General features: G+C 35.5%; 1 protein-coding gene across 1 annotated transcript in view; it reads right to left on the bottom strand.

Annotated features, from left to right (window-relative positions):
* The window catches only part of LOC126966387 (delta and Notch-like epidermal growth factor-related receptor), a 44,249-nt gene extending 29,776 nt beyond the window's left edge, over positions 1-14,473 (bottom strand). Inside the window, exons 1-6 of the mRNA XM_050810383.1 lie at positions 14,354-14,473; positions 13,290-13,879; positions 8,525-8,715; positions 6,508-6,680; positions 2,084-2,202; positions 1,845-1,998 (exon numbers count right to left, since the gene is read on the bottom strand). Of these exons, the coding sequence (XP_050666340.1) occupies positions 1,845-1,998; positions 2,084-2,202; positions 6,508-6,680; positions 8,525-8,715; positions 13,290-13,811 (1,159 nt within the window). The 5' untranslated portion in view covers positions 13,812-13,879; positions 14,354-14,473. The remainder of the gene's footprint in view (positions 1-1,844; positions 1,999-2,083; positions 2,203-6,507; positions 6,681-8,524; positions 8,716-13,289; positions 13,880-14,353) is intronic.
* Positions 14,474-24,187: the final 9,714 nt, after the last annotated feature.

The raw sequence follows: 24,187 nt of genomic DNA, 5'->3' as shown, positions 1-24,187 counted from the left end.
ACACTCCTAAGCGGCTGTTTAAAGTTAGCGGACCATTATGACTAAGGGGGTTAGATCTGTTCACGTGTTCGCTGAGTGAACTCATTAGAGCTGCTTATTGTACCATTTACATTCAAATAGAATAACAATTTCTAGTAACTTTAGTTTTTCTTTTACGTAATATGTAATTTTATATGTTCCATACTCTGTCGCATTAGGATAAGTCAGGCATGTTGTGATAGATGTAGTGTTGTTTAATAATATAAATATAAAATTGTTGTTATACGTTGTCTAATAGCAAGAGGCTCTATTTAGACGTATAAATTATCTAGTTTGAAATCTTTATTATGTTACAATAGTAGATTGTTAACCGAGGGTCGAAAGAATCAATTCCCGAGGTATTAAGACGCCGAGCGCAGCAAGGGCGACTATAGTCCGAGTAGGAATTGATTCTTTTACCCGAGTTAAACACTCTACTTTTCATTTCGAATATGAGGAAAATAAAACTAGTTGTTTATATAAGCACAGATTAGTATCCCGCCAATTTATGTCGACTTTTTAAATTTCAAATATTGAACTTATCGCGTAATTGTTGCGGCTTATTCCGCTCAAAGAAGTTTGCGCTAAGTTCACACTGGTTGTTTAGAAAGTCACGTGGCTTTTCTTTTGATTAGTTTTTTTTAAATAAAACTCTTCATAGCTGACAGCAGTTCTATTTTCAAAGTTTATTCCGGCCTCTGGGTGGGAAGTAATTTGTATGAGTTTTTCCCTCTCTATGGAGGGAAGCAGCATTTTCCACCCAATAATCAGATCAAAACAACATTACTTTCCGAGTATGAGAAATGAAAATGAAATTTCGTTATAAGTTTCACAAGGACCCCACTTCCCACCTTAACTCGATCGTGAGCGCATTATATATTTTGAGATAAGGTCAGCAGAAAAACGGAATTAGGCAATATAAAATAAAATTAATCGGACAACGGTACATATTTTTTAATTCGTAAATGTTCCATCGCTGAAAATGTCTGCTATCTGTATTTGAATACCTTTTACACCGCAAAGCGGCGTCGTTACGCAACACGGCCCGCATAAGGTTCGCCATTACGTCATTGTACAGTTTAATTGGCCAAAAAGCATTATTTATTTTTAGTCCTGCTCAGACTGGGCACGCGAACGAATTTATTACTTATTCTTATCTTATGTAACATCAACTGCAACATTGTATTGAAAATTCAAAAATCTTTATTTTAGTAACAAATGGTACAAACATAGTAGTGGATTTGACCTTCTATTAACTGAGGGACACCTGTGTCTTCCATATCAATAAATCTTAACTGTAATCTGTACTACAAATTTAAGATTCAAAGTTTAAATCTATACAAAATATATTTATAACAAAAAGTAGTATAGGAACAGGATATCTCTATGTGTGTGTTTGTGTGTAAGTGTGTGCGTGTTTGTGTCTTTTTTACTTATCTTGAGGCTCTACTAATTTGCTTAACATTGTTTAGTATATTGCTGATGCCCGCGATTTCATCCGCGTAGATACAGGGTTTTTAAAAATAATAACCAAGTTTGGAATTGAAGATCATCTCATGTCTTGTTCTAGTTGCGGTTCCCGTTTTCGCTCCCGTTCCCAACATATTATATGAATATTAATTCGAAGAAGATTGTTATGGCAAACTAAACCTACTATTGGTATAGTTATAGCTCATCCACGTGAATTTCAGATTTTCACAAATTCGGATTTTTCTGTGATAAAATGTAGCCTAAGTCTTTTCCCAAGTAGGCTATCGCTGTACCAAATTTCACCAAAATCCTACAAGCAAACTTATTAGTAAGGATATGAGAGGTTTACTTCATACCATACGGACACAGACAGTGGTAGTTGGCTCCATTGAGAGGCTGTGTGAGGTCGACACATATGCCATTGTTCAAGCAGGGTGATGGATTGCAAGCGTCCCTCTCGTCACAACGAGGGCCCATATATCCCTTGCAGCATTGACATTCGTAGCCCTCCTATAATAATAATTTATTATATACAATTCACACAACATAGCAGGTTAACAAGTATCTTACAGAATGGTGATGGTATCTCGTTTACCATAGAAACATTTGTGTAGCAAACTCCATTCCCGGAACAATCTTGAGATTCTCCGCAGTTATCAGATTTGACCGTCACTTTCAGACGGATGCACTGCGACCCCCACTTCTCGGAGACAACTGTAAAATGTTTATTGCTACAAGAAAGTTATGACTACTGCATATTCAGTTTTATCAAAAGGTATAAATATACTTATGTAGCACCGAAATGTACAATAAAGTGTCATTATGGTGTGATAACAATGGTTGACGACCCACATCAACACCATTTCCTTATACTGGACCGTAATGTTCGCTTTTACTACTTAAGCTATCATGTCACACAAGTTTTAACTTTCGTAACAACATTATATCTACAAACAAGTATACGACTTACTTAAATAGTGTCCCATTTTAATGTATTATATATCAGCTTAACAATTTGTTGTGTTTTAAAGTGATAGCCTTTACTTCTGGGGTTTATTACACAATTAAAACTAATTGTTTAGATTTGCAAGAGCGACATATCAAGTCAATTTCCTAATATGCAAATATTGGGGTTGAGCAGGTTATCAACTGTAAATTAGATCCTGTTGATGAAGCCACAACCTGAGAGTTGAACAAAGCATACAAGATTATATCAACGATGAGTCACTCAAACGGTTGGCTCAGTTGGGAAAGCGCTTGCACGGAACGCGAGAGGTCGCGGTTTCGAGACCCGCATCGTTTATAAAATTTTGATTTCTAATATTATTGGCTAAAATAAAGAAAAACCATACAAATGCGAGTCGGACTCAAGGGTTCTTATTATACTTATAAAAATGGAAGATGTTTTTTTTTTTAATTCTTCGTCAAAAATTGAAAACTATACATCCTCAATAGTTAATAAATAATAATAATAGTTAAATGGAATTTGGTAGGAATATTCCTTTCGCCGAGTAGAGGTCAGCTAAGAACGGATTTTACGAAATTCCACCTGCAAGAGTTTTTTTTTAATATGAACAGAACAACGTCTGTCCTTTCAGCTAGTAACAAATATATAGGATGATTTCGGACTTTTCCCTATTCTTGTAGTATAAAACACAGTTTAAGGGTTCCGGTATTTTCCTTTTGAGGTACGTAACCCTAAAAACTTAACTAATTTCGCTTTGGGATAATCATTGCGATATATTTTTTTTTTGGAAGAGACGACAATCGAGCGTTAAGTGATCACCTTTAAGGAACGTTCCACCACATTCCGATTTTCAAAGAACTTTCTTCCACGTGTTTCCCGGACGATACGACATGGGTACCTTCAAAAACAGCGCATACACCTTCCTTAAAAGCCGGCAACGCTCCTGTGATTCCTCTGGTGTTACAAGAGATATGGGCTGCAATCATCAAGTGATCACTTAACACCAGGTGACCCGTACGATCGTTTGTCTCCTTTTTCCATAAAAAAAAGATACACACCAAGAATAGACGTCTCTATGCATGCTAAGAGATCTAGCCAAATAATTTGGATCAAGTGATTTAAATTAATTATCTGAAATAAATTTTAATAAGTCCGTGATATTCAGATTTGACGTTTTGAATAATTTATTAGCTAATCTGATCATTACTTGTTATTTAAATCAGTTCAATCTATTGCACATATTTTTATAATTGCAATGCAATGGACGAAGCTACCGTCTACCAAAAAGAAACAAGAATTGAATCATAGATACAGCTGTGAGGTGTGAGACCTTCCGGCGATATCATTGTTTAATATTATATAGTAATCATCTCTTGTAGTTGTTTATTTCTAAATAATACTTTCACTATACTAAACTGTTATAATGCTAAACCATTTTCGAATTGGTGGTAAATGTGAAAAAAAGAAAAATTTACACTAAGGGACTACGCGCACTTATTCAGCTCTTTTCAGCTTTTGTCCATAGAAAACAACAATTTTGTATGGAGGCGTGTACGCGTCGATTCAGCTTTCCGCGTCCATTCTGCTTTCACGGCAAACCAGCATAAGATGAGGATAAATGTGTTTTATTTATGCGAATGCTATAGAGAGCGTTCTGCCGCGTACAGCCCTGTTCGCCGTCGCATGCGGCGGAACAGCTCTTTACAGGGATGGTTCGCGACTCCTTGTCGACAAGTTGCGACCTGTATTGTTCCTGCATTGATTTGACGTAATCATTATGCACGCAAAGATTAAAGAGTGCAGACGTGATTTAAAGTTATTATTCTCATTCTTACGACGCCGTACGCGGCTGATAGAAGCAGAGCTGTATAAGTGTGACCAAAATCGTTCAGCGAAACGCGAAGTGTCATTTTGGCAGAGCGGTAGAGAGGAAAAAGATTGGAAGAAAAAGAGGAGAAGAGTGGACTGCTAAGAGAACTAACAAGTTTATCCTGGAGCAGCTTTGCATTGGTACTAGATTCTCCACAATGTGCTGTCAAAAGATCTTCGGGTATTTTATTTTATGGAAAAGAAGGATATACGAGTTTACGGTTCGCCGCCCGCCTTTAAGGAAGGTGTACGCGATTTTTTTGGCACCCATGTCATATCGTCCCGGAAACACCGTACACAAGGAAGTCCATTCCACAGCTTTGTAGTACGTGGAAGAAAGCTCCTTGAAAACCGCACTGTGGAGGTCCGCCACACATCCAGATGGTGTGGATGATATCTATCTATTTTGGCCACATTGCGGTAATTTAGACAAACTGATAGACATAGGCAAGGTGGAGGGCTTGAGACCATGAGGACAATCATCCAGCCGCTGGTCGGACCAGATCAAGACACTCACTAGCCCACCACTTACGACCGCAATAAGTAAAGCCGAGGACCGAAAGGAGTGGAAGGCATTAGTGGCCATTACAATAACTTTGAATTACGGACACGACCTTCAGAAATTAAGGTTGCGACCAATATTTTACTTTTAATTAAATATTAGGCTGAGAACCGATTGTCTCTTCCTTCACTTTCTGATCTGACTTATTCTTGATCTCATTCGCGTTATTTAAGTTTCTCAATTGAAATGAAATTTTATTAGCAAGAAACATTGTATTTAAGATGTTAACATAATCCAATATGTTTTGTCAATTGACATGCAAAATATGTTAATGTTATAGAGTTGTCTAAGTACCAACACACCACTGTTATAATGAAACATGTTAGATTTCATAATTCTATCATTGATATTAATAAAATTAAAATTTTAAATTAATTCTTTTTCCACCGTTACGGCCAACCGTCAATGACGTCTTATACGCGAATCAGAACTATGGATAAAATAATATTTTAATATTAACAAAACTTTAAGTTTGGACTTTGGAGTCCTTAGGCCCGCTGAGCACTTTATGTTGTATTAAATGAGCCTGAGCTGTCACGATTGGCTATGTAACGGTGGTTCGGGTAAGGTCGGTATTTTTTTTAAATTTGTTTGATTATGAGTCAGCATTAAAAATACATACAATTTCAAATTTTCACCCATCTACGATCAACAGTTACTTTTGTATCGCGATTTTAATATCGACAATACAACGTTTGCTGGGTCAACTAGTAATAATAATTATACATTACTTCTAGCTGACCTGACAGACGTTGTTCTGTACATAATAAATACATTATTAATTCTTATTAATTTGTCAAAAATATTTCATAATATCGAGAACTATTTCGTAAAATATGCTTCCTGTTGTTGTAATGAAATTGTTTCACAGCAGAACTGTCAAACCAATATGTCCATAGAAAACAAATATTTAAATAAAAATAATTATTGGTCCCAAATCGAAATAAAAAACTATCCTCTCTCTCAAGTTAGACTAAACTGCACTCCATGAAGTAATCCCGTAATTAAAATCCGTTCATTAGTTTAGGAGTCCATCCCGGACAAACATCAGGACACTGGATTTATATATATTTTATTTATATTTCCTAGCTGACCTTATTATTTATATATATTTACTTACTGACTTGCTGTCATATAAATTAATAAAAAATTTCAATAATTAATATTTTTGGGGTGTAAAGAATAGACGACGAACTATTCTTAGACCTACCAAATATATCGTACATAAAATTTATCGTACTACAATAATTATTGAATTCGATTGTCATCTTGCAACCCTATTGCGTATCTGTGGATGGAATAGAATAATATTAAAATCGCGATACAAAAATAGGTGTTGATCGTAGATGGGCGAAAATTTGAATTTGTATGTATTTTTAATGCTGAATTTTAAATAAAAAAAAACTATTAAGGTGACCATCATCATTTATTATTATTATACACACAAATTTAAAAAAAAAAAATGGTTAAGCCGTTTAGGAGGAGTTTGGTAACAAACACCGGGACACGAGAATTTTATATATAAGAAGATATGAATGTTCCATACAAAATAGTCTCTACTGTAATGTGGTCTTTCACCAAACCCTATCTAAATATTTTGTTGAATTTGTTTTGACCTTACCTATCAATAAGTTAACACCTTCGGTTAGATCTTTATCATACAACGTGAATATCTTGGAGGCTCGTTCATCGAGCGGGCTGATGTCCAGTAACATTCCGTCGGAGAGGTCGCAGTGCTCGTGTCCCAGTCTGGTGACCTGGTACACGGCTGGCTGGCTCACCGCCTGGTGTGTCCTACAAAACAAGCCTGTTAGAAACCATGCTTCATTAACTATGTCTGGCGCGATCGAGCGGACCGGTGAACACTGGATAATTATAGGACAAACAGGGGCGTCCAATGGCTTTCTGGTAAGGTAGGCATTGTGAATCTAACTAGTCATAGTTTAGGCTTCATAAGATACATAATAGCTTTAAGGTAGGCTGTATACACTTTAATAATAAATTCCCAGCCACTGTTCAGGCATTATTATTATTATTATTATTATTATTATTATTATTATTATTATTCTGATTTGGGGATTAAAATGCACTTAAATCCTAGGATCTATTACGCCCCCTGCTTGCGCTAGAGCGCCTATTTTCTTATGGAATAGGAGGACAAACGAGCGTACGGGTCACCTGGTGTTAAGTGATCACCGCCACATTCTCTTGCAACACCAGAGGAATCACAAGAGCGTTGCCGGCCTTTAAGGAAGGTTTACGCGCTTTTTTTGAAGGTACCCATGTCGTATCGTCCCGGAAACACCGCACAAGGAAGCTCATTCCACAGCTTAGTAGTACGAGGAAGAAAGCTCCTTGAAAACCGCACTGTGGAGGACCGCCACACATCCAGATGGTGGGGATGATATCCTAACTTGTGGCGTATCGTACGAAAATGGAATTCGGCGGCAGGAATCAGGTTAAACAGCTCTTCGGAACACTCCCCGTGATAAATGCGGTAGAAGAAAAACAATGAAGCGACGTCTCTACGCAACGCTAAGTGATCCAGCCGTTCGCAGAGCACTGGGTCCCCGACAATTCGAGCTGCTCTGCATTGCATCCTACCCTCAACTCAAACGATAAGGAGGAGAATCGAGGCTACTAACTAGGAAACGTGTTATTGTGCCGAGATTTAAATTATATCCGTGAGACCTATTACTTTTAAAAGGCGTAAGATCCTCAAAGGTTCCACGTAGGGCACGTCCTCTGCTTTAACAAGCCGATGCACTGTTCAGGCATTATCTATACATAAATTTAATTGTTTTATTAAAAAATGGCTCTGTCATAAATCCTACTACTCCACAGCTGAATATCTAAGTGATCTGACAGCCGGGGACTAGAATATGATTATTATATAGCAATAGCAATGACAATACAATATTGTATATTTGATTAAAAAGAGCGCAAAAAAAATGCTGGGAGAGTTTCTTGGACCGCTTCTTCTCTGTCAGAGCGCCATTTGTTACCGAAGCGGCAGTAGTGTCTAGCATATTAGAAATGACATCAAAAAGAATTCTAAAGGAATCAATTTTGAGAAAATAAATGTCTTTTATACATTTTATGAAAATATTGCTTACCGTAGGTGTCTAGCGTAAGGAAATTTTTTATGAATGAGTGTTAAATAAGAGTTTGATTATAAAATAACGGAACCGAATAAAACTAAATTAACTTTAAAACTAGTGCTATATTTCGTTAGGTTCATAACGAGGTAGGCACTGCCTAATTGCCTATGTCAGTGGTCGGCAAACTTATTACCCAAACAGCCAAATATGAACATTACAAAAAATAAATTGGGAGCCAAATCTGCTTGTTTAGTAAACTTATATTTATACATTATATTACACTAAATAAAACTAAATTTCATACTTAATAAACAATTATTAAGTGATCAATGCGTTTAGGTTTGTGCGAATTTTAATTTATCAAAATAAGATAATTACTTCCAAGTATTTTTTAAATGAAAATATTCTTGCGCCTTCCGTGGATATTCGTGCCGAGCCGTTTTTAAGGAGACAAAGAGCCATTAGTCAGAAGCCGCACTTTGACGACCACTGGCCTATATGATGTGCACGCCCCTGATCAAGCAGAATATAACTTACCTTTCGGTGTGTGTTGAGTTCGTGTCAATGGATTCGTTGTTGCCCTCACGGCTGGTCGTGTCGAGGAGCAGAGAGTCAGAGATCCGGACGATAAGGATGTCCCCGCTTTGTATGTCAGCACTTGCCTCCCATGACACGCTGACCTGAGGGCACTCCTCGTCACTGCGCCCTCCACGCCCTCCCGTGCACTCCTCCGATATCCACACCGCAAATTAAAAATTATTAATTACCTTGCCTTGTAAGCATTAATATCTAATTTTTAGTTATAATGCGTATGCTTTAACATGGTTCGACATACTGAATGACATTGCTTGCGGTGGCGTCGTGTGCCGGGTCGTCTCTTTCCCTCAAATGTGTGCAAAGGGAACGATGGCTGTTCCATGCGTCAACTCGTGAACGGGTGCTGCTTGTGGTGCCATGTCGACCTGTTATTGTTAATAAATCACTGTATTTCTTGGATGCAATTATTACGAGTTCACAATGCATCCTTACACAAAAAAAAATTCAAGTTCTGAAAGATTGATGCATCCAATATACGATAATTTAAATTTTTACATTTATACAGTCAATTCTTTATTACTTTTTATGAAATAATGTATTTTATTTAAACATGACTCATATATTGGATGCGGCACCTTACAAACGAATTGTTTATATATATATTACAGCCATCGTAAAATACTCTATTTGATTGAAAACAGTGGCAGTTGAGTTTCTTGTATGTTCCTCTCACGAGCTCATATTTCTACGAACATATGGTAAATTCAGTGATTTAAAAGAAATATTTGTAGTGACGATTCAAAAGTGCTTAGTTTAAGCCTAATTGGATATAGTTTATTTATTATAATTTATTTATTTGATGACCCTCTTTGCCCAGTGGTTAGTTAAGTCACTAAGACCCTGACTAGTTACTACTGAGCTGGGTCCCGGTTTCGATTCCAGGTAGATGGAAACTTAGGTATATATTATTATGATTATTTGTTTATATATTTTGTATTTCATAAAATCCATAGTACTTTACATCACTCACTATCAAGGTTATAGTTATTTATGCAACTGTTGTGTAATAAGGGGTATTAAAACACGAATGTGGATTTATCTCACGAGGCGAAGCCGAGTGTGATAATAGTATCACATGAGTGATTTAACAGTTGCATACAAGACTTTATCAACACCCAGAATATGAATCGTCTTAAAGATTCTGAAACAGTTAGCTTACTGCTTACATTAAAACACCAGTCCTAGTAGTAACCTAATATCATCCAATACTGATTATATACAAATATACTAAGTATTAATGAAAGAATTATTTATTTTAGTAGTAATTTAAATTTTGTGTAGAGCAATAATTAAAATTCAATTGAATATTATGTTCTTTTGCAGCGTCTAAAATGAATCGCTCATTTTTTGTAAACAAAACAATAAAAATATGTAAGAAAAATGGCGGGGATTCGAATAACCTAAATTTTTTTACGGCGCGCGATGTTCTGGTAGTGTGGAACGCGCGTAAACGAAAATGTTCTCTTTTTGAAATTCATATAGATACCACGCATCGAGCAATAAAAATGTGGCTGTCTATTAAAACTCTTTGAGCACGAAGGGATCGAAAAAAAAATTAGAAGTGTTGTTATGAAATTCAGTACAAAATTACAACACTCGTTTGGATGGTTATTAGAACATTGGGTGTTTTAATGTTGGCAATAAGCTAACTGTTTCAGAATATTTAATAGAGGATTTAAAGCATGGGTGTAGATAAAATATTTTATAAAACATTGGCCAATTGAGATTTTATATTGTTTTAAGAGTTCTGTAATCTTCCTAGTTAAGCGCACTGTAAGGAACGCCACTCATCCAGGTGGCGGGGATTATATCCAAATTTATGGATTCTTCGGAACACTCCCAGTGATACTTCTCTACGCCAGATGATCCAGCCGTTCACAGGGCATTTCCGATAATTCGAGCACCAGCCAGAGCTGGGGTTCGCCATATTAGAAATGATATTGCAAGCTGTATCTACTGTGTAAGTTCCACGCTTTAGCTCGCTTTTAACAATTACTCTACTTTTCAATATATATATATATATTTAAATCCCAATGAAAAAACATATGAAAGTCAAACAATCCAATGTGGTAATTAGCAATAATAACCCTAATAGTTGACGAACATGTCTGCCTACATCAGCCTAGCGAAACTAGCTCTCTAAGGAAAAAACTGATTCACTCGTTTGTATGAAACGTGCAGCCATTGATAGATTAACAGATGATGGCTGTTATTTTGTATAAAACCGAGATAGCCGAAATCCACTACGTTTTAGCAACTATTCACTTTCAAACTTAGTCGGATTGTACTTCGTCGCCAATCGCCATACTGTACTACTATTTCAAACTTATGTCAAATGAGTTGTTTAAATTAAATTTCAATTTTTACTTAGCCATTCCCGCCTCATATTACGTAGTATTTACATCCTCTTTGGTTGGTAAATCTCACATATCTCTCACATATTTTAAATCTAGAATTTCATGTTCTTTATTCTGAAATCTCATGCAAAACAGGTTTTATTTCAATTGAAATTAGCCACCAAAACGGGAACTTAATACTTAAACTTCTATTATTTGTAATAATATTCTAAAAATAAATGAAAAAAAACATACAGATATGTTAATTTTGAAAAATCAAACTATACTATAGCTCCCGTTTCAATTTCTCGGAATCTGGTGGAAACGACAACAAAGCGAAAAAAAATATTGAATAGTATGTTGTTGTGTGTAAATAAATAAATAAAAACTATATTAACAATGACATCCCTCGCCAATCCAAGCAAAAATAAATAAGTAAACCAACAATCATCTAAAATCTAATCAAAATATTTGAACATTGGAAACGCTCGGCAAACCAAGTTACATAATAATAACGCGTGTCAAACTACGGTTAACAAAAAGCTTTTTTCATCTATGTTCCGTAACGCAATACGATTTATATATTTTATGTGTTTGACCTCGCAGTTTCCCTCACTGCCGTCACGAGCAAACTTACGACCGAACGAAATAATCTCTCCAAATATTTTATTGTTTGTTCCTAACTATCTGTGATGAGAATTCACACATATTTTTAATAGTTGGAGTTCCATTGTATCAAAGATTGTATCATAACTCAACGACGATGTCCTGTTTTGATAAAAGCTATATTTTTCATGATGACTTACGATACGCAGACGTGTTCGCTAACTATAGGCCTGATGAGAAAGCTCATGGTCGCTCAGAGGGCAATGGAGAGGGGTTTGCTCGAAGTTTCACTGTGAAATCGAATCAGAAATGAGGAGATCCGTAGAAGAACCAAAGTCAGCGACATAGCCCAAGTGATTGTAGAACTGAAGTGGCAGTGGACAGGCATAGTTTGACGGCCAGATGGCCGGTAGGGCGGTAAAGAATGGCGACCACGTACCGGAAGATGTAGTGTTGGTAGGCTCCCCATAAAATGGACCGATGATGGTCAAGATCGCCAGAATTTGAGGGTAGCGCAGGACCGATCGTCATGGATATTTGGAGGAGGCTTTTGTCCAGCAGTGGACGTATAGCTGATATGATTATGATGAACATAATATTTTCACGGAAATAGGAAGAATGATCTTGTTCTATTACTACTGCTACTAAATAGTAATCCATACTTACGTTTTTGAAACAGGTAATTATAAAGTTATATATTTAATAGTCCACTAAAGAAGTTTTTACTCATTATTATTTTTTATTTCATCATTAACGCTATTAGGGGTTTGTAACACAATAACAGTAATCTATTTTTATTTTACTTTAAGAATATTTTCTTGATGATCCCGGTGGTCCATTGGTAGGTGTTATCCACTTGATTGTTAATTTGATCCTTACTGGGTACATTGTATTGTTTTGCACGTATGTGTATTTTGTTTGAGTCTATTCAAAGTGGTAGGAATGAATAAAAGTAATTGTGTTTTATTTACTAACGTTACGCTTTCAGCCTTTAAGTATGTTTTGTTGCATCATTTTACTATTATATTGTAGGTAATTGAAATGATTTGTAAAACGATAAAATGGAAATCTTGATTTAAAAGAGTGGCATTGAGTTTCTTGCTACTACTACTCATTAGCTCAACCCTTAACAAAGTAGCGGTAGAATCAATAAAAAATTTTTTTTTTTGACATTCATAAGTGTCATTTCCCTGACCTACATGAATAAAGTGATTGATTTGATTTAAGTTACGTTTAGTGTATTCAATGTTGAAATAAAATAACTGAATCGGAATTACGATTAAGAACTTAAACTAGTTATTATCAAAGAAGCTTATCATTTTAACCGGAGAGCCGTATGTTCTAAATCTTAAATGCTTAAAATCCTAAAGAGCGTAATGCAATTTTCATCTTTACGTTGCGAATCTGCTGGCAAAAAGCACGTATTCCAGAGCGCGTTTTAAAACGTAATTCATAATTTATTAACAGTTGCTTACGGATTACGTGTTGAAAGCTGTTCTGAAATAGGAGGTAGGTAAATACTTCTAGTAAATATGTGCTCCCAGTACCAATAGAAAGCTATAGTGAGTCCCGTTAGATGCTAACATACAAAATAAATACATTATGACCTCATTGTGACGTCATGCTCTATCAATTAATTACCATTACAAATTAAGTAATAAAAAGAACTATAAAAACAACATAAATCATTGATTGTTTTGATAACAAGCTATTCGTTTTACTTCATTAACATAATATTAAAATATATAATGAAACTATCTTACCGTAATAGGTAGATTCAATTCATGTGTTTCGTTTCCTCTCCAGAGTCGAGATGTCCGGGGTAATAGAGGTAGATCGCAATCTATAGCCCCTAGGCGAGCAGACAGCGAAGGAACACTATGTAGGGTACTGCCAAATGCCCTTAAAGTCGAGTTTATTTTCTGCCTGCTTGCATTGTTCACATACTGTATAATAGTACCGATATTGCCTCCTCGAGACTTTGAATCGACAGCAGTCGAGCTCTCAGCTTCGTAAGCTTTTGTTATTTCAGTACTTTCCTTTGTGGTCAAAGTGTCGCTGGTCGACTCCACTGTAGATGATAACGGCGTGCTCTCTGTGCTCGAGAGTATAATTGATGGAAATTCACTCAGATTGGATGATATTAATTTATTTACTTCTACATTTTCTTCTTTCGGTGTTGAGTTCGATTTGCATAAACATGTCGATATAATTAAAACTAAGTTTGTAATTATGATCATATATATCGTCGAGTTTTTATTGGGCTTTACGTAAAATGACATCATGAATGTCTTTTAAATACAAAAAACGTTTTTAATATCGCTATATTTTCGTTATTTGGCACTGTTATGACCTGTCGACAATAGAGAAATATTATGTAATGTTTATAAGTCACGTGAAGTAAAAATAACAGGACTCGCGTAATAACTCTAAGCTTTCAGCTCCTTAAGGATAAGCACACACTCAGAACTTTCTTAAATGTGACCCGAAAGCTCTCGTAGCTCTCAAGTGCGGCCACTTTTCAGTACAAACATAGATATATTATATAGCAGTATGTGTAAAGAAAATTTCCTAACTATTTGAGACGACTTTTCTAAACTTTTAAACAATTATTTTGTCTCATATCTATTTCTTCAAGTAAAAGCTTGAGTGCCGCTTTTTAACTGTCTGTAATATTGTATCTTTTCTAGATGCAGCTTTTAATTGTAATTAAACTTTATAAAATAAAATATATATATATATATATATATATATATTATAATAAAGTATAATAATAATACAGTTTAATATAAAATAAATAATATGATAATAAAATAATTTAGCTTACTGAAGAGACGTTGTTTCCAAAATATCATCGCCTGTAATTCAATTTGTTTTCATGAAAACAGAATGATAATGTTATGTCCAAGTTCACGGTACAGGGCGGGCGGCCTCCAGTGCCGCAGCCTCCGGCAGACTGAGGGGTGGAGCGCCCCGCAGCCTTCGTACTGCGCACCCTCCACAGGCCACCCTTCAAGATCCCACTTGCTGTCTTAATTTTCTCCTGCTCCTGAAGCGTATTTATTAAACAGCTTGCCTCAGGACATCCGAGTAGAAACCAGTAAAAGAAAATTTAAGAAATATTTTTTTGTCAACACGGCCTTAAATAAGATTTTTTTTACGTTTTTATCAATATTTGTTAACTAAACTTGTATAAAATCAATGTTAAAAACATTATTATATTACAAGAGACTTGATCCTGCAGACAAACTGTCCAAACAGTTTTGCGGGACTATGTTCATTTATGATTCTTTCTCTTAATGATTAATAGTGTAAATAAATAATATCAATGATCTCGAAGTAGCGCCGATCAACTTTTTACTCTTAATAGTGATTTTCATTATTATAACACTAGAAATAAGGGATTGCTTGTATCTTATTCTAGTAGGCTTCATAAGATACATAATAGCTTTAAGGGTAAATGTATACACTTTTATAATGAGGTCCCAGCAACTGTTCAGGCAGTATCTATAAATAAATTTAAATGTTTTATTACAAAATATCTTTATCAAAAATCCTACTACTCCACAGCTGAATATCTAAGTGATCGGACAACCTGGAACTAGATTATGATTATTTTATAGCAATAGCAACGACAGTACAATATTGTATATTTTATTAAGAAGAGCACAAAAAAAGAATACTGGGAGAGTTTCTTGCGCCACTTCTTCTCTCTCAGAGTTCCATTTGTTTCCGAAGCGCTAGTAGTATCTTAGAAATGACATCAAAAAGAATTCTATAGGAATCAATTTTGAGAAAATAAATGCCTTTTATGCCAAGTAGCACAATATGTCTGAGTTGTATCTGCAATAGCATAACACCAGAATATTTATAAAGTAATTACTTGTGAATCGGAGCGCAAAATTAACCTTAAAGTAGTTTTCGTCTAACGTACTTGTAGCTTTTTAACCGACTTCAAAAAGGAGGAGGTTATCAATTCGATCGGTATTTTTTTATGTATATACACCGATTTCTCTGAGATGATCCGATTTACGTAATTCATATAAAAATTTTACGTAGTCTGGCCCAGTAGTTTTCATTTTATGAACATTTATATGAAAATTTTCGTCTACCTGGATGACATAATTGTTTTCTGTGTACGGCTTTTTTTTTTGGAGTTTTCATTCAGGTTGATTATATATTATTATTAACTGACACTAAAACGTAAAAAATAAACTACGTTTAAAAAAACCGACTTCAAAAACTGAAAAGTATCAAATAACAAAAATTTTAATTAATACACCTCTTATGCAAACCTTTACCTTTAATATTAATAAAATACTATTATTTGTATGTGCTACATATTGATAGCTTTGAAGTCGTTGCCAAGCCAAATGTATTAAGTTACCTACACTCACCACGCGTGACTTTGAGCGGGATAGCTTCGTCTAGAACAAAACAACCCAAGCGGACAGACACGCAAGGCCATACATCCTAAATAAATACAGTAAGTAAGCTGTATATAATATTAAGTTTTATTTTGTTTAGGGCTTGGCACTGACTTAAAACCAATCAATAGGTAGCTCATATAAATAATAGTATTTTATTAATATTAAAGGTAAAGGTTTGGATAAGAGGTGTATTAGATAAAATTTTTAGTTATTTGATACTTTTCAGTTTATGAAGATGGTTTTTTTAAACTTAGTTTATTTTTTTATATCCCAGTAAAAACAGGGCAGTGCTTAAAATTTAAATATTATAGAAATGTGTATATGCTTTGCTGCATAAACTCAGTTATAACTAAACGGATGTTACCACTCAAGAGTTTCCATAATATTGATCAAGATTCGGCAAATAGTTACAATTTTATATGGAAGGGGAGGACAAACGAGCGTACGGGTCACCTGGTGTTAAGTGATCACCGCCGCCCACATTCTCTTGCAACACCAGAGGAATCACAGGAGCGTTGCCGGTCCTTAAAAAAGTGTACGCGCTTTTTTTTAACGTACCCAAGTCGTATCGTACTGGAAACACCGCACAAGGAAGCTCATTCCACAGCCTGGTTGTATGTGACAGTTCCTTGAAAACCGCACTGTGGAGGAACACCAGTCACCACACATCCAGATGGTGGGGATGACTTCCTAATTTGTGGTGTGTCTTGCGAGGGTGGAATTCGGCGGTAGGAATCAGGTCAAACAGCTCTTCAGAATACTTCCCGTGATAAATACGGTAGAATGAAGCGACGTCTTACAATTACAAATCCGAATATTATTAATGAATAGATAATTAACGACTTCGAGCTCCTTTGGGCCGTCGCATAACGTCTTGTAAGCTTAATTATTAATTTCACTGCCTTCAACAATGTGTAAGACACATTTATAATTTTGTTACATTTCTAAACGTTCCAATGTAGTCATTTAAGATAAAGTACTTTGTAATTTCTTTTGAGTTTAATTCTAATGATTTTTGAAGAGAAAACTTCTCTAGCCGCGCTGAGCATGTTTCTTGGGATGGGTATAAAATATTTTTGTGTACGATAGCGGAATAAATGAATATTGTATTTAACCACACACATGCTAACACTTTTATGTATTATTCGCTAACCATTCCAAAATATTCAAAAATGCACAACATTAATGTTCAAGTTCACTTCTGCCGGCACACCCGGAGTGCAAACCGGTATTTTTATGAAAGACAAACGAGCGTAACGGTCACCTGATGTTAAGTAATCACCGCTGCCTATGTTCTCCTACTATACCAGAGGAGTCACAGGAACGTTGCCAGACTTTAAGGTGGTTGTACGCGCTCTTTATGAAGGTAACCGTATCGTAGCAATCCTGTACGACTTCCTAAGGAAGTATATTCCAAAGCTTGATGGTACGTGGTGGACAGTTCCTTGAAAAACGCACTTTTGATTTGGGGATAATGTGCAAATTTGTGTCATGTCGTGGAAGTTGAAATTGGCCGGCGAGGCAAGAACGATCTAAATCTACCACTCATTCGAAAATAAATGCCTCAGACCTGAGAAAAACGAGCGCAAGAAACACAGTGGGCTTCTCTGTTTTATTGGAATTTCATTACAAAAAAAAAATACTGAATAGACTGAGGGCGACTCCAATCGGAATCTGAGGTATTATTAAGAAAGTCATTTATGTTATTGTAACCTTCACTAGACAGCATACCATCATCTGACTAAAGACCTAAACTGAACAAAGCACACTTATACATAAACGCGACAAGCAGGGCGTTCAGCAGATGGTTAGTGATACGCCCTGCCTATTACAATGCAGTACCGCTCAGGATTCTTTAAAAAAACAAAAATTCTGAGCGGCAGTATATCTGCGCACGTCACCTTGAGACATAAATGTTAAGTCTCATTTGTCCAGTACTTTCTATAGCTACGGCGCCCTTCAGACCGAAACACAGTAATGTTTCACGGCAGAAATAGGCGCCGTTATGATCCCCATAATTTAGCTGGCATCCTGTGCAAAAGAGCCTCCCACTGATATATATATTACGTAGCAGTAAATTTAATTGATATGAAATTTCTGTATGTTAAAGGGAGTGATATACTAACCCTTCAAATCATTTGACCTAAAATACAAAAACCTATGGGGCCATTCGACTTATATTGTAAAAAAATTACTTGACATTATAGTAGGTACCTGAATTATCAATAATATTTAACAAATGCATGGATGAGGGTGTGTTCCCTGACCGTGTAATTTATGAAGGCTTTAGACTCATTGAATACATCTTTGACTCCTGGGAAGAATCACAGGATACATTAGGCATTTTTGTGATTTGTCCAAAGCGACGTGCAGATTTGATGACGAGGTGAACAATGCACTTTCAATGAAGCACTTTCTTGGTTTGAGACGAATAATCTTCACAAAGTGTTTAAGGTTCATTACACCAAACACAGCGGAGGTACAAACCAATGTACTTGTAGCAGCAGAGATTAGAACTTGTGGACCCTACAGTCTTCTTCGGTGTCACGGTAGATAAAAAAACTCCAGTGGGGTCCACGTACAGCCCAACTAGCAGATATACTCAGCTTTGCCGTTAGAAAGAAAAGAGAGTAAACAAATGTTGCTACCGCTAGATAAGTTTACTTCAGTTATTTTCACAGCATCATGACGTACGGTATTATGCTATGGAGTCATGCTGCTGACATTGATATAGTGTTTGTGCTGCAAAAGAGAGCTGTTACTTTTGGAATCGGTGTCCTCCTGCCGCGGCCCCGCTTTAGCCTCTCGCTTCTCTTCGACACAAGCACATCTCACCTATAACTATGTATGTAGTTTCAAGCCAGCTTTGGTTGATACCGACTCCAAAAATAACAATTGGTTATTGTAACTACATTATTGATTGTTAAGTTTGATTATTAAGTTTTAGAAGAATACGCAATTGTTATATTTTCTATTTTTTGTATACTAATGTAATACTTAATAATATATTGTTTTGTTTTTGAAGTCGGTTCTTTTTCGTTTTTTTTTTTCGATTTTTAGGAAATCTGGAGGACCTACACTAACTAATTTAACTGAATATGTGTAGACCTACTAAACGAAGACCTACGAACGAACTACGAAAAAAAGAAATTTCTAATTATAAATGGCTCCGTCGTAAATCCTACTACTCCACAGCTGAATATCTTACATACAATATTTTATATTTTATTAAAAAGAGCACAAAAAAGAATGCTGGGAGAGTTTCTTGCGCCGTTTCTTCCCTCCAGAGCGCCATTTGTTTCCGAAGCGGTGGTAGTGTTGTAACTGACATCAAAAATTATTCTAAAGGAATCAATTTTGAGAAAATAAAGTATACCTCTTATGTCTGACAAAATTAAACATAGAAATCATTCATTTATGTATTGAAAGAAACGTAAAAAAAGGTTTATTCATTTAGATCTATGATATGGTTATTTTACTTTTACCACCACTAGGGAAAAGTTGAGCTTTTATGAGATAGGTATGGTTATCTCTTATATTTATGTTTTCTTAAGATATGTTTTCATACTTAAAGCTCAGTGACACACGCTCGTTAGAGTTCTTGGAACCCGCGAATTAGTTATTTTGAATCCCGCATTTTGGTTTCAAATTTAATTTGTTTCATTAATCCTTGAAATGCGGGATATCACTTTAAAATTAACAAAATGTCACTCTTGTTTAACTTCAAGCCAAGCGAAGTACAAGCTCTATTTTTTCCGATCATAATATGGTAGATTCTGTAATTTAAAATAATTACAGTGACGATTATTAAGTTTATTTGACTTTGACTTGGAGCTGTAACCATAGTTTTGACTACTCTTAAATTACCTGTACGGACATTAAAGATTTTATCGATAACTTAGGTGAAAACTAAAAACACCATTATAATACTCTCATGAATAGAAGAGCCAGTGGGAGGCTTCTTTGCACATGCCGGCTAGGCGGGTTCCACAGCGACGCTTTTTCTGCCATGAAGCAGTAATGTAGAAACATTTTTGTGTTTCTTAATAATATAAAATTACAGGGCGGATAAGGGTCCAAAATCTTAGCTCAAAAGTGACGAGCGCAATATTGCGGATCCGCTCATAATTTTTGGGTTCAATCAAGAATCCTGAGCGGCACTGCATTGTAAGGAGCACGACGTGTCACATCACATCAGGAGAATGTCTTTTTCAGATCTCATACCACTCACATTCACCTATTCAATTTTTAAATTTGGGCTTATCAGTAGATAATTTCACAGAAGATTCCAAGAGCACTCTGTGATTCCTCTCAGGCACCATTCTAGATTAGTTCATTCATCTATATTTTACGTTCCTATGCGTTTCGTATGTGCTGTAGTTGTGTCATGTTGTCGAAACAAGATGGCGCTTAACTCAATATTGTTGTATATAATATCACAGAGTAGGGATGGATACTTACGTATATAAGTGTGTAAATTAAAATAACTAAGCTGTTGGTTCAAGATTAAGTACTTTTTTTAAATTATGTCATTTATTTTTGCAGATAGTTCTAATTTTTTCCCTTTCCGGTGCCTTCTACTCCTTTAATACACCAATGGATTTTCTTAAAGCCCACTCCCTCTCCCTGGATTTTTCTCGGAGGCTTTGATGTAACAATTTTTCACAAGTTTTGACGGTAAATGCTTCTTAAGTCTATTGTATTCACAAACTGATAATTCTTGCGTTTGAATACTTCCAAAGTCGACATTAATTGGATGTAAGCCCCTTCTCGAACATGCTACGTAAAATTGTAACACATGTGGATAGGATTACAAAGTTATTTATGCAGGTGGTGTCAGTCAGTCCATCTGAAGTTGAACGTTTCTACATCGTGCACAGTCCCCTTTAAAAGGCATAAAAGGCATTTATTTTCTCAAAATTGATTCCTTTAGAATTCTTTTTGATGTCATTTCTTATACTACTAGATACTACTACCGCTTCGGAAACAAATGGCGCTCTGAGAGAGAAGAAGCGGCGCAAGAAACTCTCCCAGCATTCTTTTTTCTGCGCTCTTTTCAATAAAAATATACAATATTGTACAGTCGCTATAAAATAATCACAATCTAGTCCCAGGCTGTCCGATCATTTAGATATTCAGCAGTGGAGTAATAGGATTTACGACAGAGCCATTTCTTTATAAAATATTTAAATTTATTTATAGATAATGCCTGAACAGTGGCTGGGACTTTATTGTAGAAGTTTATACATTTACCCTTAAAGCTATTATGTATCTTATGAAGCCTACTAGAATTAGTTACAAGCAATCCCTTATTTCTAGTGTTATAATAATGAAAATCACTATTAAGAGCAAAAAGGTGACGATTTTTGTGAACATATATTAAATTTTCATAAATGTACTGACAATAAACAGTCATAATATTTATTTCTTTAAATTTTTCTTTGAGAGACTGTCTATAACCAAGCTGATATATAGCACGAACAGCTCTCTTTTGCAGTGCAAACACTATATCAATGTCAGCAGCATGACCCCATAGTAATATACCGTACGTCATGATGCTGTGAAAATAACTAAAGTACACTAATCTAGCGGTCGCAACATTCGTGTACTCTCTAATCTTTCTAACTGCATATGCCGCAGAGCTGAGTCTATCTGCTAGATGGGTAATATGTGGACCCCACTGAAGCTTTTTATCTAACGTGATACCCAAGAAGACCGTAGTGTCCACAAGTTCCAATCTCTGGTTATTTATAAGTAAGTTGGTTTGTACCTCCGCTGTGTTTGGTGTAATGAACCGTAAACACTTTGTTTTTTTACTGTTTAAGTGCAGATTATTCGTCTCAAACCAACGTACTATCTTTGAGAGTGCATTGCTTACCTCGTCATCAATATCCGCACGTCGCTTCACTTTAAAAATAAGTGAAGTATCATCAGCAAACAATACAATCTCATGGCTATCATCTACCACAAACGGTAGATCGTTAATATATATAAGAAACAAGAAAGGACCGAGAATAGAACCCTGTGGAACACCTATTCCCACAGGTTTACCCGAAGACCGTTTGCCATTTACATCGACTATCTGAACTCTTTCGCTTAAATATGATTTTAACAGATTTAGGGCTCTATTTTTCACTCCATAATGCTTTAGTTTTAGGAGTAAAGTTTCATGGTGGACGCAGTCAAATGCTTTTGACAAATCACAAAAAATGCCCAATGCATCCTGTGACTCTTCCCAGGCGTCAAAGATGTGCTCAATGAGTCTAGTACCCGCATTAATTGTTGATAAGCCCCCAGGTGAAACCAAACTGATTTTTGTTCATTAATTTACAACAATGCATTTGTAGCTGTTGAAGCAAAAGTTTTTCAAAAATTTTACTAAAAACAGGCAGCACTGAAATAGGTCTGAAATTAGCAGGGTCAAAAGAACTGCCCGATTTAAACAAAGGTATAACTTTGCTGTATTTCATGAGGTCAGGGAACACACCCTCATCTATGCATTCATTAAATATTATTGCTAATTCAGGTGCTATAATGTCAAGTATGTATTTAACAATATTAGTCGAATGGCCCCATAGGTCTTTTGTATTTTTTAGGTTAATTAATTTGAAGATTTTTATTATATCGCTACCTGTAACATACTTGAATTTCAAGTCAGTAGAAGATACTGGTACGTGTAATTTAAGCATATCATATGCTGCTTTTGGCGAAGAGTTAAGGTATTTGGTCGTGACAATCGGGATTTCGGAGAAGTATTTATCAAATTCATTTGCAATTTCTATTTCCGAATTTATAACGCGTTTATTAATATTTAAACAGATAGAGGTGTTACGGAAATTCGATCTACCAGTTTCATTGTTAATTACACTCCAAGTCGCTTTTACTTTATTATTACTGTTTTTAATTTTATCTGCAATGAAACGTGTTTTCGCTTCATGACAAACTATTTTAAAGAGCTTGGAGTATTTTTTTACATATATTTTAAATTCTTCACTATTATTGTAATGTTTCTCGTAATAAAGGTCATATAAGCGTTTACGACTTTTGTGGATACCCATTGTTGCCCAATCATTAAAACTATGTTTGTTGTTTACTGTCACCGTTACTGGAGTAAAAATCCTGTCAAATTCCTCACAGAAGGAATTGAAGACTTAGTTGTAGTGAAAATTAGCAGTTTCGCCACAGTGTAAAAATGGTATTGTATTTACCAAATTATTTCTAAACCTCTCAAGACGGCTACCCGTAACTGGTATAATCGTCACCTTTTTTGGTCTGACATTGTCCAATCTTGTATTTACTTTTATAAGTTGCCCACTATGGTCGGACTGAAGATTATTAATTATGAGTTTACTAGTAATAGTAACATCTGTAAAAATATTATCTAAACAGGTTGCTGTTGTAGAAGTGATTCTAGTAGGTTCCCAAAATACATTGAACAAATTAAAACTTTGAAATAAATTTTGAAGGCTAGTACAATTGGCCGAAGGTTCAAGCAAGTTTATATTAAAATCTCCACACACTATAATTGACTTGCTAGTTTTGCTAAATTTTGATAGTACCTCCTCCATTCTATGTTGGAATTGTTCATATGATGCAGTGGGGGGGCGGTATACACTTACAATAATAAATTGCTCTAGTTCTATACAAGCTATCTCAATTAGTTGTTCTATAGAGAGATTAACAATATCTCTTCTATTTTTACATTTTAATCTATTATTAATAATAATTAGGGAACCTCCATGTATTGCCCTACTTCTACAAAACGAACTGACTACTTTATGTTCTCTAAAACTAAACTGGAGCTGATGACTCTTACGCCAATGTTCTGTAATACATAATATATCTATATTACAGCAGCTCAAAAACAGTTCAATTTCTAATTCCTTACTTGAGATACCTTGTATATTCTGGTGAACAATATTTATGAGCTTTATATTATGATTATCTATAGCAGTAACATTTATATTTGGTGAATGTTGCCTATTTTGTATGATATTTATATATACACAGAAGGAAAACTAACTTATAGCCTATTACTGTAGATGGTAAATCACTTGAATGGAGAACAGAAGTGAATTTCTGGGTACAACCCTTGATAGCAAACTCAATTTCCGAAAGCACGTGCAGGTGTCATCCAAAGCCACCAAGGCACTCATGATTTGCAAACGTTTAGCCTGAAGGAACTGGGGACTTTCCCCCAGAATCCTTCGTGAAGTGTACTTATCGTTGCT

This window comes from Leptidea sinapis, chromosome 10 (genome assembly GCF_905404315.1).
Source record: "Leptidea sinapis chromosome 10, ilLepSina1.1, whole genome shotgun sequence".
Taxonomy (NCBI): domain Eukaryota; kingdom Metazoa; phylum Arthropoda; class Insecta; order Lepidoptera; family Pieridae; genus Leptidea; species Leptidea sinapis.
Note: the sequence above shows the minus strand (reverse complement) of the source record. Positions and strands in the feature narration are given on the sequence as shown.